General features: G+C 38.0%; 1 protein-coding gene across 2 annotated transcripts in view; it reads left to right on the top strand.

Annotated features, from left to right (window-relative positions):
- Positions 1 to 20154, top strand: part of LOC127882121 (uncharacterized) — a 73155-nt gene extending 53001 nt beyond the window's left edge. For both annotated transcript variants that reach the window (XM_052430579.1, XM_052430578.1), the window contains exons 15-23: positions 866 to 904; positions 1852 to 1915; positions 3625 to 3731; positions 4033 to 4255; positions 4890 to 5005; positions 5758 to 5844; positions 15084 to 15162; positions 15814 to 15989; positions 17533 to 20154. In XM_052430579.1, coding sequence (XP_052286539.1) covers positions 866 to 904; positions 1852 to 1915; positions 3625 to 3731; positions 4033 to 4255; positions 4890 to 5005; positions 5758 to 5844; positions 15084 to 15162; positions 15814 to 15989; positions 17533 to 17683 — 1042 coding nt within the window. In that variant the 3' untranslated portion in view covers positions 17684 to 20154. The remainder of the gene's footprint in view (positions 1 to 865; positions 905 to 1851; positions 1916 to 3624; positions 3732 to 4032; positions 4256 to 4889; positions 5006 to 5757; positions 5845 to 15083; positions 15163 to 15813; positions 15990 to 17532) is intronic.
- Positions 20155 to 21433: the final 1279 nt, after the last annotated feature.

The raw sequence follows: 21433 nt of genomic DNA, 5'->3' as shown, positions 1-21433 counted from the left end.
GGACACTTTCCACTGTAGTGTCCGCACAGGGTAATCAGGGAGGACACTTTCCACTGTAGTGTCCGCACAGGGTAATCAGGGAGGACGCTTTCCACTGTAGTGTCCGCACAGGGTAATCAGGGAGGACACTTTCCACTGTAGTGTCCGCACAGGGTAATCAGGGAGGACACTTTCCACTGTAGTGTCCGCACAGGGTAATCAGGGAGGACACTTTCCACTGTAGTGTCCGCACAGGGTAATCAGGGAGGACACTTTCCACTGTAGTGTCCGCACAGGGTAATCAGGGAGGACACTTTCCACTTGTAGTGTCCGTACAGGGTAATCAGGGAGGACACTTTCCACTGTAGTGTCCGCATAGGGTAATCAGGGAGGACACTTTCCACTGTAGTGTCCACACAGGGTAATCAGGGAGGACACTTTCCACTTTTATGGAATTTCATGTCTATTGGATGTCTCTTGTAAATGAACATCCAGTGTAGTTGCAAGTGTTTCCCTTATTTGCCTGTTCGGACTGCACAGGCTAACTTAACGCATTTGCATTAAGCCCATTTTTCACAAACAAGGCTCAGTAGAGAGCCCTTGCTTATGCATTTAGGCACAAGTTTATCTTTCTTGTTGTATATTTCTCCAGCAATTGGTTTCTTCAGTTGGTCATGTTATTGAAATGTTATGTCAGCATATACAAAAATGATGCAAGCATTAAGTATGCCATACGTTTTGAGTAGTCCACCACTTTAAGCTTACCAAATATTAGTTTACAGCAAGTCTTCTTCTTGTGGGGTTTCAATCATTTTGCATGAACATTTGTTTTCACAATTTTAATCTCCATGAACTCCATAAAGAAATTGTGTGTGTTGTTTTTCAGGCATATAGCTGCCCGGCAGGATCATTACGAGTGTGTTGTGTAAGTATCAGTTTACATATCCTTTCAAGGGTTTGACATATGTGTCTTGTTCTGAGAAAACTGGGCTTAATACTTGTGCGTAAAGTGTCGTCCCAGATTAGCCTGTGCAGTCCGCACAGGCTTATCAGGGACGACACTTTCCGCTTTTATGGTATTTTTAGTTTGAAGGAAGTCCCTTCTTACCGAAAATCAAGTTTAAGCAGAAAGTGTCGTCCCTGATTAGCCTGTGCAGACTGCACAGACTAATCTGGGATGACACTTTACGCACATGCATTATGCCCAGTTTTGTCAGAACAAGACACATATCAATGAGGCTTCATACACCTTCCATTATTTCTTTTAACTGAGCCTCAATCTGGGAAAAAATGAGCACAGGCCTATCAGGAGCAACACTCTGTACACATGCATTAGAAACCATTTTTCCAGAACAAGGCTTAGATAGTAGGTTTAAGGCTTCTCTGATCTGTTCCAAAGACTTGAAAATCATTTAGAATGTTCTTTTTAATTATTTAAAAATTATATTTCTTCAGGAAATAGTGAATATCACGCTGAAACAATTGAAGCCTTTAATATTGTCATTTATTTTATTTAAGTAAGATTACAAAATTATTGTAGCTATGTTTATAATGGTTGTGTTTATGATAATATTTTGTAAATACAGTTTAAATGATGAGGATCCTTTCTCATAAAAGATTTTATAACTAGTTTAAGTTAGGACTGCATTATGTATCTGTGATAAATGCATGTTATATGCATGATAAAAATGTTCTTAACACGAAACCCAGGTGAAAGGTACCAAGACAATTATAACAATACAGTATTCAGAGATGTTGAGGTAAACAATTCATGCATTTTCAAAAATAATATTGTAATGTAAATTGTCATTCAGTGGTATTTACACTCTTTCCCTGTAGGTATGTAACCTGTGTTTCCCTTTTCTACTGCAGACTGTTTCTAGCACGAGGGGCTGATGTCGAAGCCAAAAATAATAAAGGGGAAACACCTTTAGAAGTAAGCCAGTTTTTAGCTCACCTGAGCACAACGTGCTCATGGTGCTCACCTGAGCACAATGTGCTCATGGTGAGCTTTTGTGATCGCCTTTTGTCCATCGTGCGTCGACCGTCGTCAACATTTTGCCTTGTGAACACTCTAGAGGCCGCATTTATTGTCTGATCTTCATGAAATTTGGTCAGAACATTTGTATAACATAGCTATAGTTAAACCTTGTTAACACTCTAGAAGCCGTATTTATGTACGATCATCATGAAACTTTGTCAGAAGATTTGTCCCAATGATATTTTGAAAAAATGGTTCCAGTTGCTTGAAAAACATGACCACCAGTGGGCGGGGCATTTTTCCTTATATGGACTTATAAATCTTCATGAAACTTTGTCAGTATATTTGTTTAAATGATATCTTGGATGTGTATGAAAATGGTTCTGGTCTGTTGAAAAACGTGGCTGCCAGGGTTTTCACTAGTCATGAAAGTTGGTAAGAAAATTTTGTTCTAATGACATCTTTGGTTGCACAGAACAAGTCAGTTCCTTTGAATCTCAGGTGAGCGACTTTGGGCCTTTTAGGCCCTCTTGTTCTAAGAAAACTTCACAGGGTATAAGTACATGAATACCATATATTGAAGACTTAATAGGATAGTTTACATCATGAAAGTAAATAATATTTTTATAGAACCCTCCTTTAATCTGGCCTATGCAATGCATGATTATTGTTACCACTATTAACCATTTGATGTTGGACAGCAGATGCACATTTCATGTAAAAAATATATTTTTATTTCCATGATAGAGGAATATGTTGGGTGTAACTTAATCCAAGAAAATTAGACCTTTGACTAAACTTGTCTCAGATTTTCTGTTACAGTATAACAATAGAAGCTGTGCACGTATCTTCTTGCTAAGAGATATACAATAAGGATTTTAGATTGCTTTGAGATATACAATAAGGATTTTAGATTGCTTTGAGATATACAATAAGGATTTTAGATTGCTTTGAGATATACAATAAGGATTTTAGATTGCTTTGAGATATACAATAAGGATTTTAGATTGCTTTGAGATATACAATAAGGATTTTAGATTGCTTTGAGATATACAATAAGGATTTTAGATTGCTTTGAGATATACAATAAGGATTTTAGATTGCTTTGAGATATACAATAAGGATTTTAGATTGCTTTGAGATATACAATAAGGATTTTAGATTGCTTTGAGATATACAATAAGGATTTTAGATTGCTAAGAGATATACAATAAGGATTTTAGATTGCTTGGCCAAACCTTGTCAAAACATTGTGATGTTAATGACAGACATAAAAAGACCTCATATTAACATTCTTTTAATTCATCATAATTTTTAAACACACCATGTTTTCCATTTGTATTCCCTCACCCTGTTGGATGCAGTTTGTTTATCACGTTATATTCCCCCAAGTCAGTCAGATATGGCGAAATCTGACGTGAACCAATAGAAAGTCTTATATTGGACCAGTTGTAAATTTCTCCAGCCTCAATTCTTCATGTTCTAAATATAATTCAGTTTTAGTGTTCAATAGTATAATGCATACTGTTCTTTACTGACAAGTATTCCTAATATATATTAAAACAAATAACATTTGGGATTATTTTCTGACTTGACGTTTCTATTTTCTATTGCACTTGTTTTGCTTGAACCAAGTAATCCACTGTATTCCCCGGGTATTTCAGTGCTGCCTGGACCAGAACTCCCCGGTGTACCTGGCACTGAAGGTGAACAAGCAGCTCAAGAGCTTCGGGGCCAAGCACATGCGCAAACCTGAGAGGCTGCTACATAGGTAGGCAGCGGTATCTTGACTCTTAACCCTTTACCACTAAGATACGTATTTTGAGGCATTTGTAGTCCCTTAGAAAGTTACGTTTGATTAAAGATCTTTCTTACTCAATTCAATTTGTAAAGGCTTCATTTTGACCTCTTAGTTACTGATGAGCAGCAAACAGCACAAACCTGAACATATTGATTGAAACCATTACAAAATGTATTTAGTTATTAAGTTAGTAACTGAGGTAGGCTTACATCTTTTCATAGCATTGAAGTAATATTTGTATAATTTTTCTATGTAATCTCATTTCGTCTAGGGACCTTTCAAAGGGCCGTGAGAACATCCCTATTCCGTGCGTGAACGGCGTAGACGAGGAGGGAATCCCAACGGACTACCTGTATGTGACAGACAACATAGAGACCACATGCCTCAAGATCAACCGAGTGATAGGCAGCCTACAGACCTGTCAGTGCAAGGATGACTGCTCCTCCATCTACTGTGCCTGTGGCAAAAACAGCCTGCGCTGCTGGTATGATAAGGTAGGGGTCTAATGTGACTGTGGCAAGAACAGCCTGCACTGCTGGTATGATAAGGTAGGGATCTACTGTGACTGTAGCAAGAACAGCCTGCACTGCTGGTATGATAAGGTAGGGATCTACTGTGCCTGTAGCAAGAACAGCCGGCCCTGCTGGTATGATAAGGTAGGGATCTACTGTGCCTGTAGCAAGAACAGCCTGCACTGCTGGTATGATAAGGTAGGGATCTACTGTGCCTGTAGCAAGAACAGCCTGCACTGCTGGTATGATAAGGTAGGGATCTACTGTGCCTGTAGCAAGAACAGCCTGCACTGCTGGTATGATAAGGTAGGGATCTACTGTGCCTGTAGCAAGAACAGCCTGCACTGCTGGAATGATGAGGTAGGGGTCCACTGTGCCTGTGGCAAGAACAGCCTGCGCTGCTTGTATGATAAGGTAGGGGTCCACTGTGGCAAGAACAGTGTGCTAGAAGAAACTTTCTTTAAACGAAAAAAATACAATAGAGGGGAAAGAGTAGGCCCTGATTTGCCCATGCAAACAGCACATGCTGATCTGGGACGGAACTTTACGCACATGCATAAAGCAGCATTTTCCAAGAGCAAGTCTCATATCAACCTGTGTTCCCCGTTGTTTTCAGTATGGCAGGCTGGTTCCAGAGTTCAACATGGCAGAGCCACCTCTGATATTTGAGTGCAATCGAGCGTGTGAGTGCTGGACCACGTGTAACAACAGAGTTGTACAGAATGGGGTCATGTGAGTACAGGCAAACTGGTGTACTACTAGTCTTTAAGTTGTCAATAGGTCTCCGTGGCGAAGTGGATATGGTGGCAACCAGGTGGCCATAGGTTTGTTCCCCCCTTAAGGAATGTTCTTTCCCCAAAGACAATTTTAGATGAATTGGACATTACTCTGTCAGATCAGAGGAAATATTGATCCCAATTTGGTAAAATTTATATGCAGTATATGCATATTGTCTTGTTATTGTGCTCCAGTGAGGTTTAGGGAGTTCTTACCCCTTGAATAATTATTTGTTTCAACAAAATTAACCTATACATTAACAAAGCACATCATTTGTGATTATCATTCAGTTTAACTGATATTTGTATTCTACATGACCTTAGAAAGCTGTTTTTTTTATCTCCTGTCCTCTTCACGGGTATATCAAACAATGAAGCTTGGTTCTGGGAAAACTGGTCTTAATGCGTGTATGTACAGCGTCATTTTAATGCATCCCAGTGATGACTTTTTCTGCTTGAACGGGATTTTTGTAATGAAGAGACTTCCTTAAAAAGAAAACAACTTATAAGCGTAATGTTTCGTCCTTGATTTACCTGTGAAAACTGCACTAGCTAATCTGGGATGACATTTTACGCACATGCATTAAGCCTAATATTCCCATTACTCAATGTAATCTATTGTATTTTGCTGTTGTTTTCTCTCACTTAAATTTCAGAAACAGTACGTCACACTGCCAATTGCTATAGTAGTATCTATATATGTTTCAGGTCGCGTTTGCAAGTATTTAAGACAGAAGGTCGGGGCTGGGGCTGTAAAACATTGGTAGACATTCCAAGGGGCACATTCATTTGCGAGTAAGTACTATAATCCAGGACAATTGAGATTTTTTATGCCCCGGATCGAAAAAATTGGGGGTATATTGTTTTTGGCCTGTCTGTCATTGTGTGTGTGTCCCAAAACTTTAACCATCTTCATAACTTTTGCAATATTGAACGAAGCAACTTGATATTTGGCATGCATGTGTATCTCATGGAGCTGCACATTTTGAGTGGTGAAAGGTCAAGGTCATCCTTCAAGATAAAAGGTCAAATATATGTGTCCCAAAACTTTAACAAAAACTTTAACCTTCTTCATAACGTTTGCAATATTGAACGTAGCAACTTGATATTTGGCATGCATGTGTATCTCATAGAGTTGCACATTTCGAGTGGTGAAAGGTCAAGGTCATCCTTCAAGGTTAAAGGTCAAATATATGTGTCCCAAAACTTTAATCTCCTTCATAACTTCTGCAATATTGAACGTAGCAACTTGATATTTGGCATATATGTGTATCTCACGGAGCTGCACATTTAGAGTGGTGAAAGGTCAAGGTCAACGTCATCCTTCAAGGTCAAAGGTCAATAAAAAAATCAAAACTTTTACCAAAACTTTAACCTTCTTCATAACGTTTGCAATATTGAACATAGCAGCTTGATATTTGGCATGCATGTGTATCTCATGGAGCTGCACATTTTGAGTGGTGAAAGGTCAAGGTCATCCTTCAAGGTCAAAGGTCGATATAAAAATTCAAAAATTTTACCAAAACTTTTACCTTCTTCATAACTTTTCCAGTCAAGGTCAAGGTCATCCTTCAAGGTCAATTGTCAAATATACGGCTTTATTTATTTAGCAACATTGTCTTTTCTCTGATGCATCTAACTTTAACCAAAACTTTAACCTTTAACCAAGGTCAAAGGTCAAATATATGGCTTCATTATGCCACAGGATCGATAGATCGGGGGTATATTGTCTTTGTCCTGTCTGTCTGTCTGTCTTTCCGTTAGTCATTCTGTCCAAAAACTTTAACCTTGGATAAAGTTTGATAACTTTTGCAATATTGAACATAGCAACTTGATATTTACCATGCATGTGTATCTTATGGAGCTGCTTATTTTGAGTGGTGAAAAGTCAAGGTCAAAGTCATCCTTCAAAGTCAAAGGTCAAATATCATTGTATTTTTCTTTCCTAAAACTTTCACCTTCGTTAAACTTTTATCATTACTTTTTATGCCCCCCTTCAAAGAAGAGGGGGTATATTGTTTCGCTCATGTCGGTCCGTCCGTCCGTCCACCAGATGGTTTCTGGATGATAACTCAAGAACGCTTAGGCCTAGGATCATGAAACTTCAAATGTAGATTAATCATGACTTGCAGATGACCCCTATTGATTTTCAGGTCACTAGGTCAAAGGTCAAGGTCACAGTGACTCAAAATAGTAAAATGGTTTCCGGATGGTAACTCAAGAATGCTTACGCCTAGGATCATGAAACTTCATAGGTACATTGATAATGACTGGCAGATTACCCCTATTGATTTTCAGGTCACTAGGTCAAAGGTCAACGTCACAGTGGCTCGAAACAGTAAAATAGTTTTCAATGATAACTCAAGAATGCTGACGCCTAGGATCATGAAACTTCATAGGAACACTGATCATTACTGGCAGATGACCGCTATTGATTTTCAGGTCACAAGGTCAAAGGTCAAGGTCACAGTGACTTTAAACAGTAAAATGGTTACCGGATGATAACTCAAGAATGCTTACGCTTAGGATCATGAAACTTCATAGGTACATTGATCATGACTGGCAGATGACCCCTATTGATTTTCAGGTCACTAGGTCAAAGGTCAAGGTCACAGTGACTCGAAATAATAAAATGGTTTCGGGATGATAACTCAAGAATGCTTATGCCTAGGATCATAAAACTTCATAGGTACATTGATCATGACTGGCAGATGACCCCTATAAAGGTCACTTTTTAGGTCACTAGGTCAAAGGTCAAGGTCACTGTGACTTAAAACAGTAAAATGGTTTCCTGATGATAACTCAAGAATAATTAGGCCTAGGATGATGAAACTTCATAGGTACATTGATCATCACTTGCAGATGACCCCTATTGATTTTCAGGGCACTAGGTCAAAGGTCAAGGTCACAGGGACAAAAACCGTATTCACACAATGGCTGCCACTACCAACTGACAGCCCATATGGGGGGCATGCATGTTTTACAAACAGCCCTTGTTAAATATTGAACACATCAACTTCATATTTGGCATGCATGTGTATCTCGTGGAGCTGCTCAATTTGAGTGGTGAAAGGATAAGGTCATCCTTCAAGGTCAAAGGTCAAAAAAAAAATAAAAATTCATTTCTCCATTTAATCTCTTACTTACTTCTGGTTGAGCTGCACATTTTGAGTGGTGAAAGGTCAAGGTCAACCTTAAAGGTCAAAGGTCAAATGTATGACTTCAATGCGGCGCAGAAGGGGGCATTGTGTTTCTGACAAACACATCTCTTGTTCTTAACTTTTATCATAGCGTAAAATCTAAAAGCTGTCCACAAGAAAAGATCAATCTATTTTAAGGTAATTTTCCCTTTCGGATATTGATGTTCTTTTGTCAAGTGGTGATTCTACATCCAGCTATGGACTTGATGAAAGAGTTTGTTTATGATCTGGGCACTAATTTCGATTGCAATTTTTTGAAAAAGCAATGCATGAGTATGTGTGTGTGTTTGGATGTTTTATGAGATCCTAAAGTGCCTCAGGCAGCAATATGTTAGGAGAAATTGAGTGTCTTAGCAGTCCTACCTAATTAACTTAACTAGACTCAGATATGCTTGGACGATGTTTTAATGTCATAAATACTGACCTGTTATCGTATGCTTATACTTTCCAAGGGGAAATAACTCATCCGGAATTTTAACTGGGAATCCGCCACCTCAATACCGTAATACAGGCCAGGTTAAACTTAGTGCAATGCAACCTAGCCAAAAATCGGTAACCAACCCTCAATATTCTTTCCGGATCAACCAGGTGTATACGTGTCTTTTACGGCTCTGAATTAAAATATTGTTTTCACTTGGTTGATTGGGGTTTTGAATAGATAAATTGTGTTATTTATCTTTTTATTTCTCATTCGGATTAATTTGTGTGGATTTAATGGATTTTGTTTCATTTGTAAAAGGTAAGCCATGCTTGTTTTTATCGAACAATGGTTTATTTCTATCATGCTGGGTGTTTTCAGGCGCGAACGACCACGTGCAAAACGTGCTCTTCTAATACATTGCTAGAACGTGCAAAGCATGTTCTTCTAATGTGTTACGAGATCGTGCAAAGCGTGTTCTTCTATTGACAGATTGTTTATCATTTGCCATTGTGTGCAATAATGATTTTAACGTTCCGTATGACAATCTAATTGATCGTCATTTTATTTTTCATCTGTTTTGAATTAAACTTTTGTTTAATTTATGATCTACGGCAGTATTATTATAATTTTCATTATGGTCAAATAATGATTTTATGTGCCGTATGATAATCTGGTCTGTGACCAGTTTATTGTTGAATATGCTTTGCTCTTGTTTTTCATATATTCGACTACATGATGGTCGCAGAAACAAGAGTGGATAAATACCCGGTGACTTCGCAGATCATGGATGATAGTTGCATTATCAGTCACCGGGTATCGGGCACGATCGCGACCGTACTATGCTAAGTCTCTTAGACAGTCGGTCAACATCAGACCATATGGCGACACCCGTCAGCCGGTCTTTGCTCGATGGCATTGGTCAAGGACATCGACCAATGCCGGACCATTTGGCATCCGCCATACGGTCATTATCCGGTGACAACACTGGTCATGATATGACCTGTACGTCACCGGGGACGTTGATCACGGACCATTGATCGACGTCTGAACGGCCGGTCCGGTCACCGGTCATGTCACCGGTCCGGTCCGGTCATTGATCACCAGTCCGGTCACCGGTCATGTCACCGGTCCGGTCACCGGTCATGTCACCGGTCCGGTCACCAGTCATGTCACCGGTCCGGTCATTGATCACCGGTCCGGTCCGGTCACCGGTCATGTCACTGCTCCGGTCACCGGTCATGTCACCGGTCCGGTCACCGGTCATGTTACCGGTCCGGTCATTGATCACCGGTCCAGTCCGGTCACCGGTCATGTCACCGGTCCGGTCATCGGTCCGGTCATGTCACCGGTCCGGTCATGTCAACGGTCCGGTCCGGTCATTGATCACCGCTCCGGTCACCGGTCAAAAGTCATCAGTTAGGCCTGCCACCGATAACACCAGTCACCGGTCAAGAAGAAGAACTCGGTCTTCTTCATTGAATTATTCTCCTATTCTTCGTTGAATACATCGTCTTCATCAAGGATTAGACATCGGACACGCTCTTCTTCGTCGAGCAGTTCTCATCGTCGCGGCTCTCGTAAGCGATCACGTCGTCACTCACGGAGACTTTATTCTAGAAGATCTCGGTCTCATCGCAGCCGATCCACATCTCGGCCGATCCAGATCTCGACATCGCAGGAAACGAGGACGTCGTCAACCTTCACGTAGACATCAGCGGACTGCATTGAGCACCATTGGATAGTTATCGAACATACCTCTCCTTCATTGAGCAGTTCTCGGCGTTGATACGCTCGTAAGCGATCATGTCAATGCTCACGGAGACAATATTGTAGAAGACAATATTTCCAGCGTAGCCGAACAATATTTCGGCATCGAAGTTATATGGATGTCGCCACTTCTCACGTAGGCGTTAATGAACCTACTGGTCATATCGACGTTCTCCATTTTATTCCTTTAGGAATATCATGTCTCCATTCCACGTGTGATGGTTTTTCTTATGGCATCCACACATGTTGCAGTCACCGAGCCGTAGTTGTATACGAACACTAGTTCGTTTAACATTCAGGCTTCGGGATAAGCTGTTCTTTTTTCCACTACGACTACAAGGACACTTATGCCTATTAATACTGATAATCTACCGTTGTTTTCCGGTTAACATTATCAGATGACTTCGTGGATGGTCATTCTTCTGCACCAGATATTTCCATTCTGACGCAGTTATATTATACCGGTCCCGATCACCGGACATCGGTCACCATTCATCGGTCATATCACCGATCACTGATCACCGGTCAGAATAAGTGATGTCTCATCGCCATCGGATTGGATTTTTTGGCATGATTTTCTTTTCCGAGCAGTGCTTGACATTGATAACAGACCATATGGATTCCACCATTTTTCGGTCTTTAACTGGTAACGTCACCGGTCATATTATGACTGGTCCGTTCACCGGGCTACAGTTACCGGTCATTGACCGGTCCGGTTCGGTCACCACTTACCAATTACCGGTATTCCACTGTGTTTTCATCGGTCAATTTTTAGTATCACTGGTATCGTCTACATTACATAGTTGTATACCCCTGGCTATGATTGTATTGAATACTATATTTTATGGATTCAACAATCTACATGACTTTTTGTGTTTTTCAATACTGATGTTCTACTGGCGACGGTTACCAAATCATGCTATATCTGTTATTTGTACTTCTATCTCAACCGGCTACATGCAGACTACTGGTCTTGCAGATAGATCGGCTGAAGTGGGCTCGGAGACTAGCATTGAGGTCGAACATTACTATTTGACCTCTATTTATTTATGTTCGAGACCCAAAGGATGAATTGTTTTAACCCTGTTTTACCTGTCGGCTACAGACTTTGCAGTCAGTGTCACGGAACAGTTGGGACACATTAATGACGCTAGCAGGATTAACAAGACGACATTTGTATCGACTTCTGCTTTTCTATTGCTCCTACGGCATTGCATATTTTCAAGCTACTGGAATCAACAAGAGTTCTGATAGGATTGCCTATCAGATTGACCGCATAGCGGCTACAGTCTTGTAGATGGCTTAGGACCTATTGAACTCAGATCTTAGATCCTAGGATCTGGAGGGACCTCATCTTAAAGTTATTCTTCTATTACACTTCTGGCCATAACAGGCCGTCTTCCTATAACTGGTCGTATTCCTTTCGGAATTCGTCCCGGTTAAAAGTCTTGAAGTAAATGGATTAATCAAGTCAGAATTTAAGACTTCCATGCATTCTACCGGCAAGCGTGGACCCGCTTAAGGTTACCCCTAGGGTTTTCACCTTTTTCTGCCATCACACCTCCGATTCCGGAGGTACCACTATCAATCATATTTCCGTACTTCGCAAATCGATGACTTCGCGACCTGTATTATCCAGGATTTTAAAGGCGCCTGTTATTGGTTCAAGAAGAGGCTATATTCTGTAGATAGGTCATAAACTTATAAGTGTTAAACACTGTCCTATTCTACCAATTTTCAAGTGTGTTTGGAGTGAGAAAGTTCGGCTTGCCGTGGTTTCTTTGCCCACCCATCCTTGACAAATGGTTCCGGTCACCGGTCGGTATTTACCGGTCCGGTCACCGGTCTTTCTGCTGAGACGTCTTTTCTTACGTCCGTTTCAGCTTTATTTTTAAGATAATTGTATTAATCTCGGGAATATTTAATGACACAGATTTCCATCTTTTTGTCATTATTTACCACTATTCAGTGGTGTCTAGACTAGAAGATTATCTTGGCAAGAATATAGTTTATTCTACCACAACCTTCCTTACATCTTATACAGATGTGAGCAGATAAGGTTATGGACGATCACATAGAACAACGTATCTTGATTTTCTCAATTATGTGGTATCCTAACGAATATCACCTGCACATCTACATCTTGAAAAGCGAAAATTCTTTTTAGCTGTTTTTCATTTACAACACATTTTCACGATTCCTTTGTGATGGTTTCAACTATCACACATCGGTCGTGGTTTACTTACAGACACGGAGGTGATCATATTATCACTCCTTGTAACTGGAAATCAGGAACTTATTCGTTCTTTGCAAGAACAACAAATTTTCTCTATCGTCTTTCTCATACCAGTTCGTCTCAATGCCCTGTTGGACGTTTTGTCCTGCAGTTCTTTCTTTCGAATTATTTTTCCGTTGGGTTCAATAATGTAATTGCGCATGCGTGGCAGTGAAGTTGCAGACGAGTTGCATGGTGTACATAGTATATCAAAGAATGTTGTTTATCATCAAACGCTAGTTATTAGCGTTATGTGATCGTATATCGCAGTGTATACCGGTATGCTGAACAACGTCAACAATGCAGTTCACAGAAATCGATCCAGCAGGGTGTGCGATTGTTATACATTCGTCCATTGACATAAACTGGAATATCTTGCCTTCTTGGTGAGTTTTTGCAATTACTGAGTTTTTGCCATAATTTCATGAAATATACTTAATGAACCATGGGACTATGGTTCTACGACCTTTTAAGTCTCCTGTACAATTATTATCAGGAACCTTCTTCACAGGTCAAATATCATATCTCACTGAGACATATTTTTACTGATCCAAACATGTGCCACTTCATGTCTGGCCATTAATAACTTTTAGTTATCTCTACAGAAGAACGTTTTTCTGTTAGAGTTTCAATCCTTGTTACTTGTGCAAGGATAATTCCATCAGAACTGTATAAAGGTTCTATGGAAATTCATTTTTTACTGGGTAATTGAGAGCATAGTTATTACCTTAATCACTCTGCTAGATACATAGAGGTTTTTCTCATCTTTTTCTTGATGATAAGAAATTTGTTCTTTTCTTCATCAAAGGATAGAGATTATGCTTTCGTATACCTTGTTTTGTGTAAGTCATCGCACCTCTGTGCTGTCTTACCTATTTTGGAACTGATCCAAACTATGGAACGTCAACACTATGTTTTTCGTTCCTTTACCTTCTTAAGCGGTTTTGACTTGTGTAACATGTTGGGATGCTTAATGAGCTCCCTATGAACCTTTTTCATCAGGCTTATTAACAGTTCCAATATAATTTTAAGACGGTTTTCCTTCTTATTATGGCTTTTACCATACGGAGAAGTGAAATTCATGCTTTTTCTGTTGAATACGACCAATTCCAGTTGGATCTATTGTCGTTTTCACTTTGTTGTGTCAGCCAGGATTCCTTGCTTAATATCAAGTCCTCTATATGGCTTCTACCTTCAAGTTTCCAAGTTTTCTTAAACTGGTAGTCATGATGATGAGGATAAACTTCTTTGGGCAATCAGGGCTTTGAAGTTCTATCTCAGCAGTGTTAGTCAGAAGTCCATTCGAGGTTCTCAAAGACACTCTTCATTTCCCCAAAAAAGGGGGGGGGAGATGTGTCTGCGGCTTCTATTTCTCGGGGTTAGACCTCGACTTAGGAAAGTTAATCTTATCCTATCTAAGGATTCATTCCTTTTTAGGATCTGACCGCATGAATTAAGAGCTCTGTCTGTTTTGTGGGCATATATTAATCACACCCCACTTTTTGACGTGCTCTAAGCTGTTTACTGGAGGAATCCGACCACCTTGTCATCTTTTTATCTTCGTTTTCTGAAGTGCCAACAATACAATTTGTATACGTTTGAGCTTGTTGTGGTTTCACTAACAGTAGTGTCTTCTTTACGACATAGACATATTACTCTATCCGAGAAGTCATAATTAATACCGTTTTAACGAAGATTACTTGATATCATTAGCTGATAACCCTGTTTATGGGTTTTACTGTGTTGGGAAAATATATACGAACCTTCCCACCGCAGCTGCAAAATCAGCATACGATAACAGGTCAGTATTTATGACATTAAAACAAATTTTTTAAATAAAATTCATTTTAATTATTAAATACTTACCTGTTATCGGTAAGTCCCACCTCCCATCCCGCTATTCGATTAATATTTTTTTATATTTATAGAAAGAATATTGAGGGTTGGTTACCAATTTTTGGCTAGGTTGCATTGCACTATGTTTAACCTGGCCTGTATTACGGTATTGAGGTGGCGGATTCCCAGTTAAAATTCCGGATGAGTTATTTCCCCTTGGAAAGTATAAGCATACGATAACAGGTAAGTATTTAATAATTAAAATGAATTTTATTTAAAAAATTTGTTTTAATCATATCTGCAATTTCCAGCTTTTTTATTTTTACTTAAAAATATGTTATTTTGGTTTGTTGTTTTGCTGTGGTGGGAAACCATAGAACCCAGGGTAAACCCCAACTGTCTGGTTTGGCAACCATTACCCAAGCTCACATGTGTTAGGAGAGGGGATTTAATCTGAGTGGCCTTGGTGAGAAGCGGTTGTACCAACCACTCGGCTACAGGGGCAGCCAAACAATGCATGAGATTCTTCTTTCAGGTACATAGGAGAACATATATCAGACTCGGAGGCAGACAGAAGGGAGGATGACTCCTACTTGTTTGACCTGGATAACAGGGTAAGGCACTGGATGGTCCTTTTAGGAGCATGGTTCTTGGAAAAATAGGGCTTAATTCATTTCAGTAAAGATTTGGCACAGGCTTATCAGGAACTACACTTGTATTGTATTGATTGTATAAAGGAAGTCCATTCTAAGTGAAAATCTAGTTTAGATGGAAAGTGTCATCAGTGATCAGCCTGTCGAATGATACTTTACGCACATGTATTGAACCCCCTTTTCCCAAAATGAGAAAGTTAGGAAGAAAAAATATCGTACAAACAAAATAATATTTTCATGCACTTGATTTGTGATAATAAGATTCACATTACTTACTTTCAAAATATAAATGCATGCTTATTATTTAAGTTGTAAGAGTAGCCATGGTAATGGAAATCAACACTGAATAAGCGGTAAGTGTACTAGGGAAGTTTGTAGTGTTTTGACATGCCCTTATTCGGCCGATGAACATTTGTTCTTGAACATTAATTGAGGAATGATTTATTGGAACATGAAAATTTTCTCTGACAAAAAAATGTTTTGACCACAACTGCTTATATACATATTATGCATTAATGGGAAATATAAAATTTTCTAAGAAACTTTTTAAATTTTATCATAGTGACAATATGCTGACTTATTTCACCCGTGTTCATATTAACTCACACACAGGATGGTGAGACGTACTGCATTGATGCGCGCAAGTTTGGCAACGTTGCCCGGTTCATCAACCACCTGTGTCAGCCCAACCTCGTACCGGTGAAGGTGTTTGTGGACTCTCAGGACCTTCGTTTTCCCCGGATCTGTCTGTTTGCGTCCCGGACCATCACGGCACAAGAGGAGCTTGGGTAGGTGCCAACAGGGCATATAGGTGGATAAAAGGTGAAATAATGAAGGCTTGGCGTGAAACTGGTTTATATTTTAGCCGCGCTTTTGGTAAAAGGGGTTTGATGCATGTCCTTAAAATGGGGTTTGAAAACAAACATACAATAAACTAATTATTAATTTAAGTACCTTCTGGTTTCAACACTCAAGATCACATTAACCAAAGATACTTCGTCATCAATATAATATTATTAATTTATTGTTGTCAAAAGCATAATAATTAGTTAATTGGTGATAAGTACATTATCAGTAGATAAATTGGTGTTGAGTATATTATCAGTTGATAAATTGGTGTTTAGTGTATAATCAGTAGATAAATTGTTGTTTAGTGTATAATCAGTAGATAAATTGTTGTTTAGTGTATAATCAGTAGATAAATTGTTGTTTAGTGTATAATCAGTAGATAAATTGTTGTTTAGTGTATAATCAGTAGATAAATTGGTGTTTAGTGTATAATCAGTAGATAAATTGGTGTTTAGTGTAAAATCAGTAGATACATTGGTGTTTAGTGTATAATCAGTAGATAAATTGATATTGAGTGTATAATCGGTAGATAAATTGGTGTTTAGTGTATAATCAGTAGATAAATTGGTGTTGAGTGTATAATCAGTAGATAAATTGATAATGAGTGTATAATCAGTAGATAAATTGATGTTTAGTGTATAATCAGTAAATAAATTGGTGTTAAGTGTATAATCAGTAGATAAATTGTTGTTTAGTGTATAATCAGTAGATAAATTGTTGTTTAGTGTATAATCAGTAGATAAATTGTTGTTTAGTGTATAATCAGTAGATAAATTGTTGTTTAGTGTATAATCAGTAGATAAATTGTTGTTTAGTGTATAATCAGTAGATAAATTGTTGTTTAGTGTATAATCAGTAGATAAATTGTTGTTTAGTGTATAATCAGTAGATAAATTGGTGTTTAGTGTAAAATCAGTAGATACATTGGTGTTTAGTGTATAATCAGTAGATAAATTGATATTGAGTGTATAATCAGTAGATAAATTGGTGTTTAGTGTATAATCAGTAGATAAATTGGTGTTGAGTGTATAATCAGTAGATAAATTGATCATGAGTGTATAATCAGTAGATAAATTGATGTTTAGTGTATAATCAGTAAATAAATTGGTGTTAAGTGTATAATCAGTAGATAAATTGGTGTTTAGTGTATAATCAGTAGATAAATTGGTGTTTAGTGTAAAATCAGTAGATAAATTGGTGTTTAGTGTAAAATCAGTAGACAAATTGGTGTTTAGTGTAAAATCAGTAGACAAATTGGTGTTTAGTGTAAAATCAGTAGACAAATTGGTGTTTAGTGTAAAATCAGTAGATAAATTGGTGTTTAGTGTATTATCAGTAGATAAATGGTATTTAGGATATAATAAGCAGATAAATCAGTAAGTATATGTTTAGTAGATAAATTGATGTTGGTAAAACGCTGTGTATAATCAGTGAATACATTGTTGTTAAGTGTATGATTAATCATGGCGTTTCTCATTGCAGGTTTGACTATGGAGAGAAGTTCTGGATCATCAAATGGAAGCAGTTCACGTGCACCTGTGGCTCCACCAAGTGTCGCTATTCCAAAGAAACCATTCAGCAAACCCTGGCAGAGTATCGCCTGAAACACGAACTGGAGGACCAAGTAGACTAGTGCACTATTCCATTTAGCTCACCTGAGCACGAAGCTCTCTAGGCGAGCTATTGTCATCACCTCATCGCTCTAGAGGCTTCATTTTTATGCCCCCGAAGGAGGGCATATAATTATCGCAGTGTCTGTCTGTCTGTCCGTCACACTTTGAGTTTAGGTTTCGAAAAATGCTCAAAACTTATATGTCGCTTCAGATGTAACCTTCATATTTGGTATGCATGTGAATATGGTAAAGGCCTTTCCATTCCATTTTGACCCATTTGACCTTGACCTTGAACATAGGGTCCGAGTTTAAGTTTGGAAATCTACGTTTATGTTTCAGAAGATGCTCATAACTTCTATCAAAGCGTTTTTTCAGGGGCATATGTCATCCTATGGAGACAGCTCTTGTTCATCCAATCTTTATGAAACTTTGTCAGAATGAATATCTTGCCATGTTCTAGGTTGGGCTGTAATATGGGACACACGTGTCCAAAACTAGGTCTTCAGGTCATATCTTTAAAAAAAAGAAGACTTGTAACCACTCTTAGAGGTCAAATTTATGACTCAATCTTGATGAAATTGGTCAGAATTTTTATTTTGACAAAATCTTAGTTTGAAACTTGGTCACATGTGTCCAAAAAAAAGGTCACACGGCCATATCTAAGAGAAATCTTCAAAAAAATCAAGGGGCCACATTTATGACTCAATCTTTATAAAACTTGGTAAGAATGTTTATTTAGACAACATCAAAGTCAAGTTCAAATCTGGGTAAGATCATCAAAAAGCTTGGTCATTTGGTCAAATCTTAGAAAATCTTGTGACCACTGTAGAAAAAAAACATGTATGAAATGATCTTGATAAAACTAGGTAAGAATATTAATCTTGACATTTTTAAGGCTGAGTTTGAATATTTGTAATGTGCATCCAAAAGCAAGGTCAAATCTGCTTAAAACCTTGTTGCAATTCTAGAGGCCTATTATTATCATTGTCCCCTACCGGTTTCACTGGAGGGGGCTTACGGTTTGTGCTGTGTGCGTCTGTGAGTCTGTCTGTCTGTCTGTCTGTCACACTTTTCTGGATCCTGCAATAACAGTAAAAGTTCTTCATATTTTTTCATGAAACTTAAAAACATGGTCAGATGGCAATATGGAGATTATGCACGTCTTTTTATATTGTTCCTACATCAAGAATTCTGGTTGCTATGGCAACACATATAAAAATATTCTGACAATGGTGGAGCCGGTAGGGGACATATATTGCTTGGCAAAAGTCTTGTTTAATCTTGATTAAACTTGGTCAGAATGTTGATATCTTGGCAATACAAAGGCTGTATGATAATCTGGGTCACATGCATTAAAAGCTAGGTCACTTGGGTAAATCTTAGAAAAACTTAGTCACCTCTCTTGAGATCACATTTATGACTGATTGTTTATGAAACTTGGTTTGAATGTTTATATTTCCAATACAGTAGCCAAGTTGGAACCCGGGTCACTTGCGTCTACAGACAAGGTCAACAGGTGTAATCATTTAAAAAATCTTACCACCCTAGAGACTACATTTATAACTCAATCTGGATGAAACGTGATCAGAATGATTTTCTTTTCAATATTTAGCAAAAATTGAATTTGGGTTAGATGTGTCTAAACATTAGGTCAAACCAGGAAAAACTTGCTACAACTCTTTGGACACACTTTTTAATTAGTCTAGATGAACTAAGTCAAAATATTTATCTTGTCAATATGATCTTTGAATCTGGGTCAAGAGTGGTCAAGAACTATGTTCACCTTGTCAAGACTTCAGCAATTGGTGTCTGTGAACTCGGGTGAGCAATTTATAGGATGTGAAACTAGTTTGATGGACCAATTTTGTTCTGCAGTTAAAGTGAACATAAAGCCGTTATTTTTCTTGCTTTTTCTGATTCATAAACTAGTTTAATACTAATAATCATTAATTTGACAAGTCTTTATGATTTGTTAGTTGTTCACTTTTAAAGGTTTGGAAAGTCTTTTCCCAGTTCTGAGAAAGCATCATTATGCTTATTTGCAACCATGCATTTAGACGGGGGTCAGCATGAAAATGTAGTGTTTTTGTTCCCAATACATCCACAGTTTCACCACTGAATATTGAATGTTGCCAATAAATTCATAAATTGGTTCCATAGGCTTGCCTGTAATCAAAATTGGTGTACTTCTTCTAGTCTCTCATACATTTATAAGTAATTCGGAAAACACTATTATTATTTTATTGCGCTTGTCTTTCGATTTCAAATGTCTGTTTGTTGAATGCATGTAGCTATTATACTTATGATTGATATGGGAAATGAACCTTTGTAGACATATGATTGATATGGGAAATGAACCTTTGTAGACATATGATTGATATGGGAAATGAACCTTTGTAGACATATGATTGATATGGGAAATGAACCTTTGTAGACATATGATTGATATGGGAAATGAACCTTTGTAGACATATGATTGATATGGGAAATGAACCTATGTAGACATATGATTGATATGGGAAATGAACCTTTGTAGACATATGATTGATATGGGAAATGAACCTTTGTAGACATATGAATTATATGGGAAATGAACCTTTGTAGACATATGATTGATATGGGAAATGAACCTTTGTAGACATATGATTGATATGGGAAATGAACCTTTGTAGACATATGATTGATATGGGAAATGAACCTTTGTAGACATATGATTGATATGGGAAATGAACCTTTGTAGACATATGATTGATATGGGAAATGAACCTTTGTAGACATATGATTGATATGGGAAATGAACCTTTGTAGACATATGATTGATATGAGAAATGAACCTTTGTAGACATATGATTGATATGGGAAATGAACCTTTGTAGACATAACTGAGCCTTATTCTGGGACAAGTTTGCTTTATTCATGTGTATAATGTTTTGTCCCAGATAAGCCATTTGAGTCTGCCCAGCCTTATCAGGGAGGACACTGTCCGCTTTAATGGCAATTTTCATTTACATGAAGTCCTGTCTTAGCGAAAATTCAGTTAAAGTGGATTGCACAGGCTAATCTGGGATAACACTGCACACATTCATTTAGCCCAGTGTTCCCAGAACGTGCTTCAAAGTTCTGATAATTAGGGGTTCATTTTTGGACGTATAAGCAGTGATGCACTGTGATATGTATGTGTCATAGTCAGAATATGTGCTTTTCACTTGTTAATGGTAGTTGTACAAATGAGGATTTGTTTACATTGCTTGTAAAAATTGGCTTCTGTTTTTTTTTCTCAAATCATGGTAGAATGTTACAATGCATCCTATTAAATTTGTACTAACTTCGCTCCTATTCAAAGTACATGTATTTTATTATTTCTTTTTGAATTTGCTTTGAAAAAAATGTAGAAAATAGTTTTGATAATTGAGTGCTCATTCAAGAGTTAACCCAATGGGGTTTTGTATTTGTTTAATTTGTTTGTGACCTATTTGTTCATTTGTAAATAATTTTGTCTGCGGGCAGTTACGCTTTATCGGTGGAGATGTTTTTAGTGTTTAGTATTTTTATATAAATTCAAGTTGATATTGTACATGTTGGTATCATTACCTGTTTTGAATGAATTATTTGTTGACATAATGGAATGATTTTGCAGATGTTATGTTCATTGTGGAACTTGTGTTTGCTCCTTAGGGCCTGTTTTTATTGTATATTATATGATTATTTGTACAGATTGTGCAACAAACCTTCTATCATCAGCATGTTGGCAAACAAGATGACCGGATGCA

The sequence above is a fragment of the Dreissena polymorpha genome, chromosome 5 (assembly GCF_020536995.1).
Source record: "Dreissena polymorpha isolate Duluth1 chromosome 5, UMN_Dpol_1.0, whole genome shotgun sequence".
In the NCBI taxonomy this organism is placed as follows: domain Eukaryota; kingdom Metazoa; phylum Mollusca; class Bivalvia; order Myida; family Dreissenidae; genus Dreissena; species Dreissena polymorpha.
The sequence above is the reverse complement of the archived record's forward strand: the minus strand, read 5'-3'. Positions and strand labels throughout refer to the sequence as shown.